Source organism: Cynoglossus semilaevis, chromosome 15, assembly GCF_000523025.1.
Source record: "Cynoglossus semilaevis isolate Cse_v1.0 chromosome 15, Cse_v1.0, whole genome shotgun sequence".
NCBI lineage: Eukaryota > Metazoa > Chordata > Actinopteri > Pleuronectiformes > Cynoglossidae > Cynoglossus > Cynoglossus semilaevis.
The window spans coordinates 10,198,548-10,215,859 of NC_024321.1; the positions used below are offsets into that span (position 1 = coordinate 10,198,548).

The 17,312-nt window shown below is 40.4% G+C and overlaps 1 protein-coding gene across 10 annotated transcripts in view; it reads left to right on the forward strand.

Annotated features, from left to right (window-relative positions):
* trpc7b (transient receptor potential cation channel, subfamily C, member 7b) overlaps positions 1–15,547 on the forward strand; it is a 62,286-nt gene extending 46,739 nt beyond the window's left edge. For 3 of the 10 annotated variants that reach the window (XM_025062901.1, XM_008327015.3, XM_008327020.3), the window contains 5 exons: positions 7,422–7,617; positions 8,963–9,184; positions 10,808–10,891; positions 11,849–11,924; positions 12,905–15,547. In XM_025062901.1, the coding sequence (XP_024918669.1) occupies positions 7,422–7,617; positions 8,963–9,184; positions 10,808–10,891; positions 11,849–11,924; positions 12,905–13,044 (718 nt within the window). In that variant the 3' untranslated portion in view covers positions 13,045–15,547. Of the gene's footprint in view, positions 1–7,421; positions 7,618–8,962; positions 9,185–10,807; positions 10,892–11,622; positions 11,823–11,848; positions 11,925–12,904 lie in introns of those variants that run through there. The other 7 variants (XM_025062903.1, XM_017039211.2, XM_025062902.1 and 4 more) reach the window with 7 other exon arrangements.
* Positions 15,548–17,312: the final 1,765 nt, after the last annotated feature.

Below are 17,312 nucleotides of genomic sequence, written 5' to 3' on the forward strand. Positions count from 1 at the left end.
TTTGACAGTCTGGGTTTGATGGAGGGCAGAAGTAAGAGTTGGTCTGATGGTTGTGATAGAGGAAGATGAGGAGTGAGGCAGGTAGGGGTAGTAATGACATCCCTGGAGGACGGGAGTGGGGGCTGCAGCTCAGGATATAAGCCTCTCTCCCGTGGACCCTCAGACACATACAGACAAGGAGCAAACTTATGAGCCCCCAAAGTAAAATAAATTATTTTTAAAGTCTTTCCCGAGTGCTTTTCAACAAAACAAGGGAATATTTATTACAGAATTCTCAAACCGAGCAGCTTCATCCAGGAGCCCATGCAGGAAAACATAGATTTCTTCAAAAATGATTTTTAAACAAAATCCACCAAGGTCACAGTCCTGACCTTTACCTGTTTTTGTGGACAGAAGCACTAACTGAGAATTATGATTATGCTGGAGGTTTGCAATTTGGGAACTTTGTGACCTCTTGTGGTCATGGAAAGGTCATGACATTGATTTGACATTATTTATTTAATTTAAATATATATTTCTTATATTGATTTGAATGAAACATTTTACACCATAATTCCATTAAGCCCCATGATCATCATGTAATCAATGATGGAACAATGTAACTATAATGACACAACCACACTTCAACCTGTACCCTGAATGTCAAACAACAAAGTACCTTTACATATAGTACAAGGCCCAGTTTAATTAAATAGGGACCAAAGATAATGATATTGACCGGCCTGCACAAAGCCCGGGTTTAAATCACACAGAATAGCTTCAGTAAGACCACCATGGAGCCCACCCCCAAACGAAAATGAAAATGAAATTATGAATTTGTGAAATTTCCCTCTTGTTATAGAATAAATTAAAAGAAAATTGCAATTGTTTTTTGGCTGCTGCTGATGTGCTGCTGAGATACCTCTGCACCACCTGGTGGGTGGCCGTCCCTTACCTTGAGAACCACCGGGTTCTCATTGCAAATGAAGACAAAGAAGCGTACATGTTTTTTTTATTTGTTGTTACCCACAATATTCTCACCGTGAGATACAGGGATTATGAAAGTGCTTCTGTGGACAAACAAACTTTTAAGCACAGATAAATTCACACATACACAGGCTTCTGAGACAGGCGTTTATGGAGAAGGAATTCTGAAAGGCTGAAGGCAAAATAAAAAAATGTAGGTGAGAAAGAAATTAGGGTGGAAGTACTCCGAGGTCAATGCAGGAGCAGGGAAAACAAGACAGCAGGAGGTGGGGAACCTTGAGCACAAATGATGACATATTGATTCTGAAAAGAAAGACAAGCGAGTGATTGCAGCAACAACAGGGACAGCACGCGGCTGAGCAACATTAGGAGAGAACGCAGGGAATGAGGGAGGAGTGGGGGACCGCAGGGTGAGATACAGGTGCAGGGAGGAAGGAGCTTTGGTTTGTTTGTTTGTTTGTTCTGGCAAATGCTGGTAAATCAGCCAGGATGTGTGGACAAAGGAGCAAAGAAAATGAGGGAGAGGATGAGATAAGGTCAGACGGACCCAGGCAAAGGTCGGGCAAAAATGAGGTCTACATTCAGAACGTGATCGGAAATCCAAACATTATGTAAACATCCAGTGGCTTCATATTTATATAACATGTTCACGTTATTGCTGTTTACCCAACGTAATGACCCCGTTATTTCATTATATTGCTCTGGCAACGTAAAGTTCTTTTTATAGCCGGGGGGAAATGACATACATTTAAATAGAAAGATACAATGAGAGCTGAGACGTACGGGCCAGATAGGAGACGAGATAGGAGACAGATCAGATTAGAGCCAAGGACAAAGGACATAATGCGATGAGGAGCTGTGTTACACAAGGAGCAGAGAGGATAAAAAATGGCACATATAAAAAAAAAGATTAAAATGCATTGAAGACCAGCTGTCAGAAGGAAAAAAGGGGAAACAATGGGGGTGAGAAAGAGTCCAAGGTGACAAATAAAACTGGGATGTTGTTGTGTGAGAGGATTCCCAGTGAAGGAAGGAGGATGAGAGGTGGCACAGAGCAAAAGAGACGGTGGAGGCAGAGCCGGGGCGAGCTTTAGCGAGAAATTATCTCCGAAGGCAAGGCAGAGGTGTTGTGTTCCACGTTTACCAGTCAAGCACATCTGAATGTTAAAAACAAGGGGAGAGGACACGGTTACAATTACAGCAAGACAGCTGGAGAGGGAGGGGAGACCGAAAAAGACAACAAGCCCAAAAAAAGATTGCATTCACACAGTGTGACCGTTTTAGATTCCCAAATGTCACTCTTTGCTCCTGTGGTTTTATTTTGCCAAAATTTAAAAAATTCATACAAATGCTTTCTAGTTATATATATAAAAAAAGGTTTCCGACCATTTAATTCCCCTCCGAGGGAGTTGTTTTAATCCTTCTTATATAAAACCAGAGGCTTCACCTCACACTTAGACATTATTCTTTGTCTCTTGGCAGTTTCAGAAACTGTGCAGCCAAGATTCAGTGAGGCGAAGATAAAAGCAGAAACCACTGATTTAGGCGTTCACATCATTTTATGTTTCTAGGAAATTCTGTTTATCTTTGAAAGCAACAAAGCTCAGCTAACTTAGCTTATGTGCAAATGAGGCTATTTTTGGTAGAAATACCATTGACTGCAGTTGGTGGTCTTACCTGACAGTGGTGGTTCCCAAAGTAGGCTCTGGGTCCACAGGAAGCGTAGTTGATTTGTCATTGTATTTGTGGTTGTGCTGCAGCATTTCAAGCAGATGAGTCCCAAAAATATCATTCGATAAGCCTTATTAACTGTCTTTTTTATCTAAAAGTTGAAGTTAACGGTGAGCTTTATTAATTAAACATCAGCTCATCTGGTGCTGCCCTATTCTCCCTTTAATTTCTTTTACAACTTGCCTGAGGTCAAAAAACAAAACACTTCTCTTTTTCTGTCTTTTCTTCATCAGTCCCCGTGCTCATTATAATAGTCATATTATATAAAAGTCAACGCATCCATATGAGACACACATTTACTTTCACTATTTCTTTTTTTTATTTTGTCTTTCGAGTGGAAGAACAAACAGAATGAGAGTGAGACAGACGTCATCAGCAGCAGCAGCATTTAGTTCATCATTAAAATCCAAGAGGAACGGCCCCACCCCTGCTGTTGCCATGGAGACTGTTCCTTTTATCCCAACATTTAAAAAAGTTTAACTCAATTGGAAATGCAAGTTTGTGTCTCAATGAGAGCAGAGGAGACGAAAGGAAAGGAGAGGAATAAATGAAAGCAAAACAGAGAAGAGGTGATGAAGAAGGAGAAATGTAATATCTCACTAATGACTAGAGGGCAGAGGGAGAGAATCAGAGCAGGAGTCTTGGTGCCGCCTGTCACTGACTACATTTACATTCGGCCAGTGTGGAGTAGTGCTGAGATTAAACAATGTAGAAATATAAATATGAGATGGAAAAATAATGAGAAACGAAAAAGTATAAATCAAATGAATAGGTTCGGAGACAAAGGTGCTGGGATGAAGGATGGAGAGAGCATGAGAGAAAGGGGTGAGGGGGGTAGATAAGGACAGAGGTATAGCGTAGGGACAATGGCAACATTAAAGCTACAAACAGCAGTGATCAGGCCCTTTAGTTGTGTGATGACTACAGGTTTCATCATCCAGGCTTCAGACTCAGACACAATAGTCCAGTCTGTAGTGATGAGGCTGAGAATCAGAAACCGTTTTATTTCTAGGCAAGAACTGACACACATAAAACACCAAGACAAAAAGATGACTTAAGAAGTACACTTGTTCAACTCGAAGTTCAAGTGAACCAAAAAGTCATCGGTGATCCTTGAACATTTGAAATAATTTAGAATTTGAATCTATTTTTTAAGTTTAAATGCAGGAGAGGTGTTCATCTCAAATGACCTTTCATTCATGGTCAAACAGAGTGATGGACGTCCGAATGGGTCCATCAGTGAATACCATTGAACCTCCTGCAATTAATGACACCACTCTGTAGAACATATAAAGAAGTTTTTTTCCCTCTAAAGTTCTTAAACCTAATGGGCTACTGTAGAGCTGCTCTCCAGATTGTTGGCAGCTGAGACGTTTGGCGTGGGACTGACAGCATGTTCAAAGTTTGGTTTATTTTTATCCATCGCAAGTTGGACTTTTTTTGGAATGAGGAGTGTAACATTAAATACTCATTGGGACATGTGTCTCAGATTGTTGGAGGAGTTGCTGATCTCAGGAGTGGATTTATGGGGATAATCAGAATAAGATTCTTAAACAATGGCAAAATGACATGCACTATACTTGAAACCTAACTACGACCCATGTACTTCACTTTACTCCACAGTCAATACGCATGTTGTTATTTACACACTTTCATTTCATTTGTCCTAGAACTTTTTGACCTGACGTACAGTAAAGAAGGGACAGAGTAGTAGAGTCAGACACAACGTGAAGCGAGCGAAGGCAGCACATACAGACAGTGAGACAAACAGAGAACAAAGCAGGAGAGCGTTCCTCCGACTGCTGAGTGGGAGTGTTGATTCTGGCTTCTCAATGACTGGGGTTGGACTGAACCGAGTCAAAGTGACTCAACCGTCTCCCGCAGACGGACACACACACCGCGCTGCATGTATAATAAATACTTGCTCCGTGTGTGTGTGTGTGTGTGTATGTGTGTGTGTGACTCCGTCATACATCACACAGCCTGTTGGGAGCTGCCACTCTTAATAACAGATAATAACACACTGTCCATCTCTGTCTGCTGATGCACACCGCTAACACTCACTGCACACTGGTACATTGTTACACAACACATTCATGACAAAACGAAACAGTCATAATATTGTCTGCTTATAATAAATATTACGTATTATGAAACACCGAGGACCTCAGAAATGAAAAAGAAAAAACAAGTCAAATTTATCTAAGACTACATTTTCTATCTTATAGATTTAACATTTCTGAGAGTTATGTCTTACACATTTTATTGATAAATAAGCAGTAAACAAGGTGAGAAAAACCAAAACATGATAATGCAGTGTTTACCAACCTTTTTTAAAGAAGTGAAATACTGTATTTTATGGCTGACTCTGTTTCAGAACATGAACAGCGTTTATAAATATCGTGCTATGTGGCGAGCGTCTAATTTTGTGTCAGGTTCTAATGTTGGTTGGAACTAAGCCCCTTGTCATTATCCACACTCACATTTTGGGAACAGGGAAACCTAAATCCAGTGACAGTTTCACAAGAGTGGGCAGGAGAGTTGAGCGACAGAATAGCCCAGCCATTGGATAATTAGAATAGAATGTAAGAAATCCCAGAAAATCTAAATATTTTAAAGAGTAGTCCTGTGTTCTGAAGTTACACAGAAGCATGTTCAAATGAGGGAAAATAATGAGATGGAACCAGGTTTTTGAGGATTTCGATTCGGTCCGCAAACCACTGCCTTCATCTCCAACTGATTGTAGGATAAGCTGAAGGATGTGTGTGAAGTGAGTAGAGACTGAGAAATGTCTTTTTCTGGGTTCGTCTGGTGTCTGCAGCAGCAGCAGGATGACCACCTGCAACTAACACACAGAGTGGGTTTTCATTCTCACGTGCACTCGTCATGGTGATGTGCACCCTTTGGATTCACTCAGATGGAGTGGTATCACCCAGTTCAAATGTCACATACAGGCTGCAGTAAAATGTAAAAGTCTCTTTTTCCAGATGCAAATAATCTCGCCGTCGGCCTGAGCATAAATAATTTACACCTGAGTGGTTGAGGAAATCAATACCTTGTAGCGTGGAGTGACCTTCTTGCTTTTATTTGAATTTACTTTTCCCTGATGAGACTTAAAAAGAAAAAACATTATTCATGTATAAGTTCTTGTCTGTGTGTTTTTAATTCTGTGTCTCACACCTGTCAGGGTTCAGGGCTGGAAAGGGATTAGAACAAGAACAGTTCATGCGTGCAGAGACATAATAACACCACTACGGACCAGGGGTAGCTAGGACCCAAGTACATGATTGATGTCAAACTTTTCTTGTGCTGCTCTTGTTTTTTGTTGTTGTTTTTTGTTATCAGAAAGCCATTACTTGTCTTTCCTTTCCTGTAGGCGGTGCTATGATTGTCATCAGTTAACATTTAAAAGTTATGGATTAATTTAAGTCTAATTATATAGAAAGTACAAAACCCTGAGATGAACACCTGTGGATGAACACATTTCTTTAAATAAGTAAAACTGGACAGAAAGCATTCATATTTATGTGGAGGTTCCTCAGTCTGACAAGGCACGAGAATCAGTTACCAGTTTTATTGTTGTGAGACCTCCTGCCGTGATGAGACAGCTGGGGTGAGCAGATGCACTTCGACAATTCCATCGACTTTGTTCATATTCATAACTATTTTAATTGTAATTTTTTTTTTTTGTTTCAGTCGAGCGTGCTGATAGTCGTTTGTTTACTTATTTTCAAACTTTGACAAGACCGCTGAAATCTCAAATGTGAATCAGTCACATCTGCTGTAGGTGACGATGATGTGTGCGTACAGTACTCGTACAGTCACGTGTACAAATCAGTAAGGCTCAAGGGGAGAGGAGGAGGCAAAGGTTTAAAAGCTGTAAATGCACTTTGTATATGCGCCCTTTTTCATGCTGTTCAAGTCAAGTGCAGTAATGTGCATAAAGTAATTTCCATAATTAGAGAAGAAAAGAGAAGAGAAGGTCAGTCAGGAGGAGTAATTGCCAACAAGTGTTTCTAATGTACAACGTGGAAGGTCTTGGAGAGTGGAGTTGGAGAATTTAATAACTAAGTAATTACAGATTCTGCTCAGTCCGGGGACTGCTAAGGTGGAGAACATTCTTAGATGTTTGGGAATTTATTTTGGAAAAAGCAAAGGCATTCAGACACTTGCACAGATGTGTTCCCGGGGTTAAAGAGGGTCTTTGTCCTCCTTTATGAGAGGTTAGAGTGTGTGTCTGTGCACCAATGAAACTCTCTCCCTTTGAAAGGAGTTAATATGGAAGATGCCCACAGCTAAAGACCAGGGGGCGACAGATCTCCTCCCTCCCCAGCCTCCTTCATGCTACATGCCCTCCAGCAGTTCAAACGAGCAGATCCCTCCTCCTTCCCTTCTCTCCCCCTCCTCCTCCACCCTACTACTAAGAAAAAGGCACATTTCTCATTTTGTACATAAGCACATCACACGTATAATTAACAGGGCGAATGGTCATGTGACCCGTGACATTTCCTTCAAATTCAATCCAACCAGCATTGTTCCAGAAGACTGATCAAGACACCAAGATTTAATTTAGGTCGACTTCTAGGTCATTAGAGGTAATTACACCAATTGTTCAGTAACATTTTGGGAATCCACTGGTAGAACCAGTTTGGTGCACTAGGTGAGATTGTGCTTCGACTTACAATCGTCATCATACTGTAGTCAAATTTACTTTTTCGTTGCAGCGTAGAGGAGAGTTTCAAGACTCTCTTCTGGTCCATCTTTGGTCTCTCTGAAGTAATCTCCGTGGTGCTGAAGTACGACCACAAGTTCATCGAGAACATCGGCTACGTCCTGTACGGCGTCTACAACGTCACCATGGTGGTGGTGCTGCTCAACATGCTCATCGCCATGATCAACAACTCCTACCAGGAGATAGAGGTAGGAGGAGGAGGGAGGTGGGAGGGGGAGGTGTAAAATCGGCTCAGTGAGGACCAGGGTTTTGATCACCTCTGTGTCTGCAGCTGAATCACAGATTCTGCTGAAAGCAGAGCAGTGAGTTGTGCGTAATCAATAGAATGGCAACAAACAAACAGGACTCACAGTCCAAACAGGGAAGCTGAAAAGATGTCACAGTCAACTGAAGCAGAAATATTTTTCTGTCGTTTGGGGAGAATGTTAGAATTTTAATTTTTACACTTATTTTTCTATTGTTTGTGTTCAAAGTTGTTTTTATATACTTTCTCTCGCTATGGCAGATTTTTTTTGTTGTTGTTGTTTTTTTTACTAATTACAAATCACTGACAAAAACAAAGAGAACATGTTCAAAGCAGTTAGAGACCTACTGTTCTGTTTGGTAAATTTTATCTCATATTCACAGAAGCATGATTATTATCAGGTCAACTGGTGGCTAAGCATTAATAATTTAACAGTATAATATGAGCAAATAAGAAAAATAAAAAAAAAGGAAACACTGGATTAATCTATAAATCTTCGTATTTAGTGAAACAATTCCATGTTCATTCCAGAGTTCATAGAGTTTTTCCACTGTCTTCTTATTTAGTGAAACAATTCCATGTTTGTATAGATGTTTTATTTAACGAGTTCATAGAGTTTTTCCACTGTCTTCCCACAGTCCAGGCGAAACCAGTTTTGGGAAATCAGCTAATTCCACTGTCCAATAAGAGGGTTGTTACAGCGTCAGCAGCACACTTTAGCTCAGCGTCCAGGTTCTTGGTTTAAACACTCCCAGCACATTACATGCATGAGATGGGAGGAATGATGAGCCAATATATTTAAACGCCCCCGGAGGCCAGAGGTGGATGCTGGGTATGTAGTTGTGGGCCTGGAAAGGATGGAACTGACTGGACTGTGGAATTATGGGTTAAACAGCCTGCATCATTCTGTCGCTGTGTTCATTTGAACTTGACTAAAATGATAAATAAATAAAATGTAAAAAACATCGATATGAGGTACTCAGTTTACGACGTCCTCGACCTACGATGTTTCGTGATTACATCGCCCCCGCGCGTACATTTATTAAGAAAGTCTTGTTCCATCATTCCGACGTACAGTGTTAAAACTTTAAAACTAAAATTATTGGATACAAAACTGTAGTTGTTGTATTAATGATACATCTGGAGTATAAAATGCAGTTTGTTAGTCAAATCTATAATTTCAGCAGGTTTATGTACTGACTGAAAATACTGAACATCCTTTTTGGGAATTCTGGGTTTTAAAATTCAAATCACTGTGTGTGTGTTTGTGTGTGTGTGTGTTTCCACAGGAAGACGCAGACGTGGAGTGGAAGTTTGCTCGAGCTAAACTGTGGCTCTCCTACTTCGACGAGGGTCGAACTCTGCCCGCTCCCTACAACCTGGTTCCCAGCCCAAAGTCTTTCTACTACCTAGTCCTTCGCATCAAGTCCTGCCTGATCCGACTGTGCAAGGCCAACGGTCACCATCATGGCAACGAGCTGGAGATGGGCAAGATCAATTCACAGACAAAGGTCAGCTGGAGATGTCTTTGTTGCCAATGTCGAGCTTTGGGAGAGATTCTAGTACACAATGGAAATATATTAATAGTTAACAAACATTTTACTTACAATGTGCAACTTTCTATTTCTCACTTATTGCCAATGCAAATAGAATTGCATTACAGCAGTTCAGTTCAGCATGTCATAAATCTTTTAGTGTAATTTGGATTTTGGATTTGCTTATCAGCCGGGCGACATGCTGAGTGCTTTTTGTTTAATCTCTTTTTCTTTATTTCCATCTGTTCCTTTTGGGAAATGGAGGTTATTTTATTTGTTTACAATCAGGCGTCAGCAGATGAATTGTTAAAACTGGAAAGTTTTACAAAGTGAGTCACAAATCTCCTCAGTGAAACTGCCCAAATGAGAAAGTCATGATATTTATAGTATATGGGCCGTACTGTACGGAGACGGCCTGGTGGTAAAGAGCAGAGAGCTATTATATATTATATTCCCACTGCTGGGCTGTAATGCAATTTGAGCTCTGTTCACTTTCACACGTCCACGCTGCAGGATTGTCCATCTAAATAAAATCAGTGTAATGAAAAGAAAGTCTTGCATGAAGAAAACAGCACGGGTCCATTTAACACGGAATCAATCTCCGGCACGGCCTTGTCCACAGGCATTTCCTCCGTTTGATTCCTCCGCTCCAAAGGCTCACCTCAGCGCCTCGGCTGAGCTATTAGTCAGACCATTGGATCTGCCTGTGTCTGCTCAAATGCATGGGCGGGTTTTAGATGAGGACAAGATGGGTTACACCCTGCTGCTTCCTTAAGCGTCTAAACTTCTCTGTGTTTCTGACAGTTGAATTGCAGACCCAAACATGAGCAGCCGACAATCGATACATCCTCACAACACAAACACACACAAAGACGGCTACGGTGTGACGTTGAGAATGTAGAGTGAGCTCCGGAAAGGACCCTGTGCTGTTTCCCAGTCGGTGGACTGTGGTTTCTCTGGCTAAATATGAACAAAAAAAAAAGATTGAAGAGATTTGTATTAATTACAATGTTACAATGTGATGAAAACACATCCATTCATCCATTCATTCATTCATTCATTCATTCATTCATTCATACATACATCTATCTTCTACCACCTGTAGTGCTAGTGCTTAGTACTTATAGGTAAACAACCATTCCCACTGAAACGCTTACATTTAAAAAATTAACCCAATAAATCCAATATGACATGAGCATGAGTCATTTAGAGTCAGTATAACTTGGAATGATTCAGTTGTGCCCTGGAGCTGCCTGAGTTTACAGCTGGAAACCTGGGTGAAGACTGTGAAGTTCTGTGAGTTTCTCTTCAGAAAAGTTCCTCTCTTATTTTATTTTATTATTTATTTCCAAAGTTTCATAACGCTTGAATGAAATACCGATATGCCTTCCATCTGTCGGGGCTGGCTCTGACGATAGTTCCCATTTATGCACAGTTATTTTAAAGCCACCTTTCATTCCGCAGCACTGAAGTGTCAAGACGAGGTCAGGCTTGAGTTAATACAGATTGGCTCTGGTCAAGTGATGTCAGTGTCTGCTACAAAGAGCCCTTCTCACTCGTCGCTTACACATCTGCCGTGTGTTTGTTTTGCTGTTTCAGCAGGTCGAGTGCTTCAGGTCTTACCCGCGACCGGGAGAAGAGTTTATCCCTCGGAAATCTCGGAAACACCCGACTAGATATCAGGTAAGACGGTGAGCCAAGAAATGTTGAAGTGAAGACGAAGCCAATGATAAAAATGATGAAACAAGAAGGAAGGAAGGAATGAAAGAAACACCTCAGATGACGGATGTTTATAAACGTTCGCAGCACTTCAGTTGGACGGACGGTGGCTAAAGGGTGATAAAGGTTGACGGGATGAAGGAATGATGCTGAGGTGTGAAAGACATTAGGAGACATAGTGTATGAAGGGGTGAGAGAGAGAGGTGGGGAGAGGAAGAGTAATGAGCTTCAGACAAGACAGAGGAAATAATGTAACTAGTGTGAGGATAAAAGGGCAACGACTGAAAGGAGGGCAGGGATGAACAGGTGGTGGTGAGTGAAAGGGGAAAAGGAAGAACTGACAATGAGAGAGAGGGAGACTTTATTGATTCCAGGCTTGGAAAATCACAGGAGAGAGAGAGAGAGCAGGGCAGGAAAAAAATGCTTATAATGAGCTGTTTGAAACAGACTGAGAGCAGGCACTGGTTAAATGAGCATAAAGTGTTGCAATGTGCAGAAAGATATTCTGTCTGTCTGTCACTTCCACCCTCAGGAAAATCTCAGTGCCATCTGAGTCTGCTGAGATTTGGTCCCATTCCTCAGTGTGGGTTAGGGGTTCATCCTATAGAACTGCACATGCACACGTTACACATTAAGATGTACTGTATTTGATCAGACTTTTGTATGTGAGGTGACAGGTATTGATCCATTTCCAGGAATAGTGCCTACATCCAGGGATTGACTCTTAGCCTCGGCTGTAGCTGCAGGACACCGTCGTCACCATCCAGAAATCAATGAACAACGTTTCACCATCCATTTGAAACACAATATTTTACCACTTGCTGCATGGATTTGCACATGAAAAGTATTAAGAGCCCGTGGTGTGAAAAGTGTAATTAAAAAAGTTTGCATCTTGTGTCTGTTGATCACGGTCACCTCCAGAAGATCATGAAGCGCCTGATTAAGCGCTACGTGCTGAAGGCCCAAGTAGACAGAGAGAGTGATGAAGTCAATGAAGGTAAAAAAATTAGTTTTTTATTGTCACCCCATTTGCTTAAAAGACAATTTCATCCTTCACATTTACATGATGCTGTTGCTTGAAGTGAAAAAGACAAAGTTTTCTTACGTCCTAGATTACATTCACACTGCAGGCAAAAGCAGACAAAATTTAATTTTTTTTGCCAGAATGACATTTGTATTTTATTTTTTAGTGAGCAAGGTGTCTTTTATCGTGGACCGAAATTGGATTTATATTCCATGTTTTTCAAAGTTACCTCCGTCTTGACAATATTGTTATATTGCATGAGACAGCAGAGAGTACGCAACAAATACAACGTCAAACAATGGAAGAAACAAACACACAGACACCATCGAAGGAACTACCAGTCAGTGACCTGTGACCCTTAAGGGTCAGTGATTAGGAGGCAAACCTGGAGAGTGGAGAGAGTGACAAAACATTCAAACTGACATCAACATCAATTTCTAAATAGATACACACACAGGTGGAAACCCTCTGGCTCTGACAACAGAGCAAAGGAAATGAAGCTGTCTATACATGGGTTGAAGAAACACAGATATTTCTTTAGTGAATAATACATGTTGCAAAGAACTTGTAATGATAATATGACCATATTTTTAGTCTCTGATTAGTCAGTTCTTATTGGCTGCTTAACCAAACAACCTACACTTGACCATATGCTTCTTTTCCTATTTTTTCAGTTTCCTATTTTTTATATATATTTATATAGTTTTGTTGTTCGTCTGTGAGGGATTTGTACTGTGTTTATAATACATGTGGATCATGAAGCATGTGCTATTAAGGTGTCTGCATGTGTCAGATAAGGTCCATAAAATTAAGAAAGAAGCTCACGCCACTCTGCACGCTGTACATAATGGCTGTGTGACTGCATGTGCTCACCATCAGCACAGAGCCTTCTCACCCAGGTGTCCGTTTGTGCTCATAATATCACGTTTGTGTTTGGCGTGTCCGTGTTGTAGGTGAGCTGAAAGAGATCAAGCAAGACATTTCCAGCCTCCGTTATGAGCTCCTGGAGGAGAAGTCTCAGGCTGCCGGTGAACTGGCCCTGCTCATCCAGCAACTTGGTGACAAATTTGGCAGGAACACCATGAGGCACTGACAGGAGAAACCAGAGAGGAAGATGTGAAAGAGGGTGAAACAGTCACGAAGGCTAAAAGGTCTTAAGGTTTAAGGTCTTTACTGTAGATGAGGGGGAGGAAGGAGGGACAATGAAACAAGTTGGAGAAGCGAAAGCCGAGGTAAAATTGCTAACTCAAGGTAAAAGGCGAGCGTTTGTATATGCAATCACCAATTAGGGAGACATTTCTGAGGAAGATAGCTGTAAGTGCTGGAGCAAGTGAGAATGTGAGGTCAAAGGCGAAGAGGTGAAGTGTGTGGGGGCGTGTTGACAGTGGAGGTCTAATTAAAGGCAGTGTCTTCAGAAGAGAGGGATGGAAGACAGTGGCTCACAGGCTGGGTGGGAGAGCTGAGGGGGAGACTAGAAGGAGCTGAAGTGGTAAACAAGCACCATGAGATATAAAGAGGACCCACAGGGCACAGCACCGCCGCTGCACAGCAACCACGGCCCCCCGTATCTGTTGACAACTCTGAGGCAAAAGAAACGGCAATCCAAGGAAGTGATGACACAGAGAGGGCGTTTGAAGAAAAGTGAGGAGGACGAAGAGAAGAAAGAACAAAGAAAAGTAACAAACACAGCCACAGTTTTCACATCAGAAAGGCTTTTGGCTTTTCTTCAATGTCCTCTCTTCGACATGACAGGCAGTGAACGTTGATACTGAAAAGCCCTTTTACACAACAGGCGATCTAATTAACGCACCTCCGACCACAATGCACAACCCTGACGCCACCAGTCAAAAAATTCAGGAAAATGCAAGGGAACGATAAAGGATTTTATGCATCGGTTGAAAAATTGGAGACTCACCGTCCATTTACCTTAATGTCAGATGATCAGTTTCATATTCCTTTTTGATGATATGATGTGCACGACGGAAATACAGTAGTGAAGCTTATTTTCTTCAACATATTCTATCATTTACATTCCCAGGACAGTACACACTGTACAAATGCAATACAAAGTAAAATCTTTAGTTTGTTAATTCAACATTCTGTTAGCACCTGGGGTAAAAGTACAAAAGCTTTTCAACAATATTTACAGAAATAAAAAATGAACTTATTGTGCAGTTTTCTTACACCATGAAGGTTTCAGGTTACAAACCTCATTGCAGAGTTCTATAGGTAATATTGTCAAAGTTCAGGACATCATTATTATTATTATTTGCACATTCTGGGCAGGAAAAGGCTGCTGAATGTGCATGACCGCTGACCCCTCATCTGGTACTGCAATATGGGAGGTAGCCATTGAATCTTAGGAATCATTTGTCAAATAATTAAACTATTAATAAAAAAAACTCAAAAGCGCACATTATCTGTTACATTATAGGAATGCAAGACCTCGTAGCTATATTGCAGTGATTACCAACTGGCCGCCCGTGGGCCAAATCCAGCCCAGTAAACCATTCATTGTGACCCGTGACTGGATTTCAAAATTGTGAGGGTCAAAGGGAAACATGTTTGTCCACAAAATTTCTGCCCCTCCGACATATATACATAGTTTTGACCCCGGCTTTATTGACATGATGTCAAGCCTAACGGGCCTGCCTGCAGTCCAGATTTCATCTGGTGGTTAAACCTTAAACCGTAGTAAGTACTGACTGTTGAGTAGCTCTTGCTATAAATAAAATCATTTATAGCTATATGTAAAGTACAGATTTTAGTTTTTATTGCATTTCAAGAAAGTGTGCACACATTTATGGACTTATGGATGTTTTGTAAAAAGAACTGACTGTGAGATTAAAAAAAACCAACAAAACGACATAAAAACAACCATGGCAATAACCAGAAAGCATTTTTTTTCAACTGGAAAAAATTATACGATACCTCTGGAGCTGTTTAAAATTGTATCTTTCACACACATTTGACCAGTTTTAAAATAGCGAAATTCAAAGCTGGTTTTCTCTTCTCTGTGCCTTTCCAGCACAAAGTGTCTCACGCTCTGCCTCATTTTCTAAAAAGCATCCCAAAGTGACATGTCCCGGAGGAGTGGTGTTTACCAGACATTTGTGATATGAGAAAATCATAGAGAGACACAAACATGTCATTTTTTTTTTTTTTAGAACAGCAACGCAATCAAATGGCTGTAAAACACAGGGGATGGGGACAGAGGGGGTGTGAAGTCATTTAATGTCCTTTTTCCTTCTAGGGACTCATTTGATAAACTACATCTGCTGAGCTTGAATAGATAATAATTACATTTTAACTAAATTATTATCATGTGAAACTACTTCTTTGTGTAACTGCACTCCATTGTGCAGAATTAAATTGTGAATCTGAAACAAACAGTACAGGAATGTGTCAAATAGACTTGTGTTGTATACGCGGTTAGACTGGCTCCAGAAATCGAAAAATAATTTTGAAGGAATTAGATTTAGACTGATCTCCCAACTGAAAAATAGTTAATGTTACCATCACATTTTCCCCTGAACATTTGTCATTTCTCTTCTCTGTTTCTTCTGGTAAATCTAAATCTAAATCATTTTCTTCAGCGCCCCTTTTGGCGCCCCTTTTGGCATATAGGATTGCAATTCCCAAAAGAATGCTTTTATCTTTAAACAAAATCTAAATCAGTGGATTTCCCCACTGTGTTACAAATAAATGAAGTATTTGAAATTGCCTTGCTGTGCCCCATTTTCAAATCATACATACATATGTACAGTATATATATATATACACCTGATTTTCTGCAAGGCAACCAAGTGGTTTGGGATCAAGTTTTTCAGAATACCTCATAGAACCCTGCCTTCCTATATAGGCCGACCTTAATAAAAACCTAAAATACGTATTTAAATGAATCTCGTACTCCGCAGAGTTTATGTTCTGTTGTTGTGTCGATGCCATCAAACATCATTAGTGCCGTAGGGAAAAATCGGCAGGGGTCTACTGTAATAATACTGCGTTCATAGGGCTCTTGTTATACATCATTTGTTCGGAAGGAATAAACAAATCGCTTGTAAAACTGTGGGATGAGTCCTTCCAGGGCACATTATCACTAACGTATTAAACACTTTTACACTTTACTTTTCAAAAAATGCCATAAGTTGAAATGCTTGAATGCAGGAGTTGGCAATCTAATATGTAGCTCTACGTTCCAGCCAAGAGTTCTAGTGTATCACAATCTTTAGTTTCACCTTTGTTTCACGGCAATATTTCATTTAAACGTGTAATTCAATATAACTTCTGTCTTTATCCATTTGTATCACAGTATGTGTGTGAGAGAGAGACAGAGAGAGAGGAGGATGTAGGTGGAGCTATATATTTTCTTTGTGTAGAACCAGAATACTGAGACTCACAAAGAAGGTTCTTAATTATTCCTACTGCCAGAAAGACAAATAACCTGATATACTGTATTTTTAACTTGTACGCAAAAGAAGTGTTGATTAAAGCAAACTCTTGTACTGTATATTGTCCTATTTTTGATCCTTGGATTAAAGAGTGTAAGATCTACTCTGGTTTCTTTAATCCCAAGCATTTTTATAATTGTGTTCTGCCTCGTGAGTTTTATTATTAAACACAATCCAACCTACGGTTACATACAGAAAATGAAAAACAGTGTTTTCAATTGCTAATTATTTTATAAAAAGTCTCAAAGGTGAAAATGTATTTCATTATGAAGATATAGCAACCATATAACACAACATATAAGGGAGTTTCTCCCTTATATGTTGTCTTATATGTTTGCTATAACTTCTGAATGATCTGAAAAGCTCACATACAATAAACCGGCTGATTCCGCACCACAATCTTCAGATGCATATTTACACACCTGCATATCTATAGATCCTATATTAAAATGCATCTAGTAACAGGGTTGCTGGTAATTGCGTCTTCTTATAATTTTCATCAAAGACTTAGTCGGTGATTTAGACGTGGAGTCCAATCAGTGCTGATATTGTCATGTAAACTGGAAGAAAAACAGGAGCGTGAGAGGCAGTCAAAGCTACATTTGCTGACTGGAAGACAGAAATCCAATCATAGAGAAGGCGTCTGTTAGTAGAATAATCCCGACAGTTGTGCCATGGAAAATTATTCAATTTCACTTGGTCAGTCTGCAAACTAAGTTTTATTTACTGCAAATAATTTGCCTTTGTCTTTATCTACACAACAATAACAATAACAACCCGACTGCACACAACGAAATGTGACCTCTGCTTTTAACCCATCACCAAAGTCTGCAGGGGGCAGCATAAGCGCCCGGAGAGCAGTGTGTAGGGGACAGTGCTATGCTGTGGTGGACTTGAACCTGAAACTTTC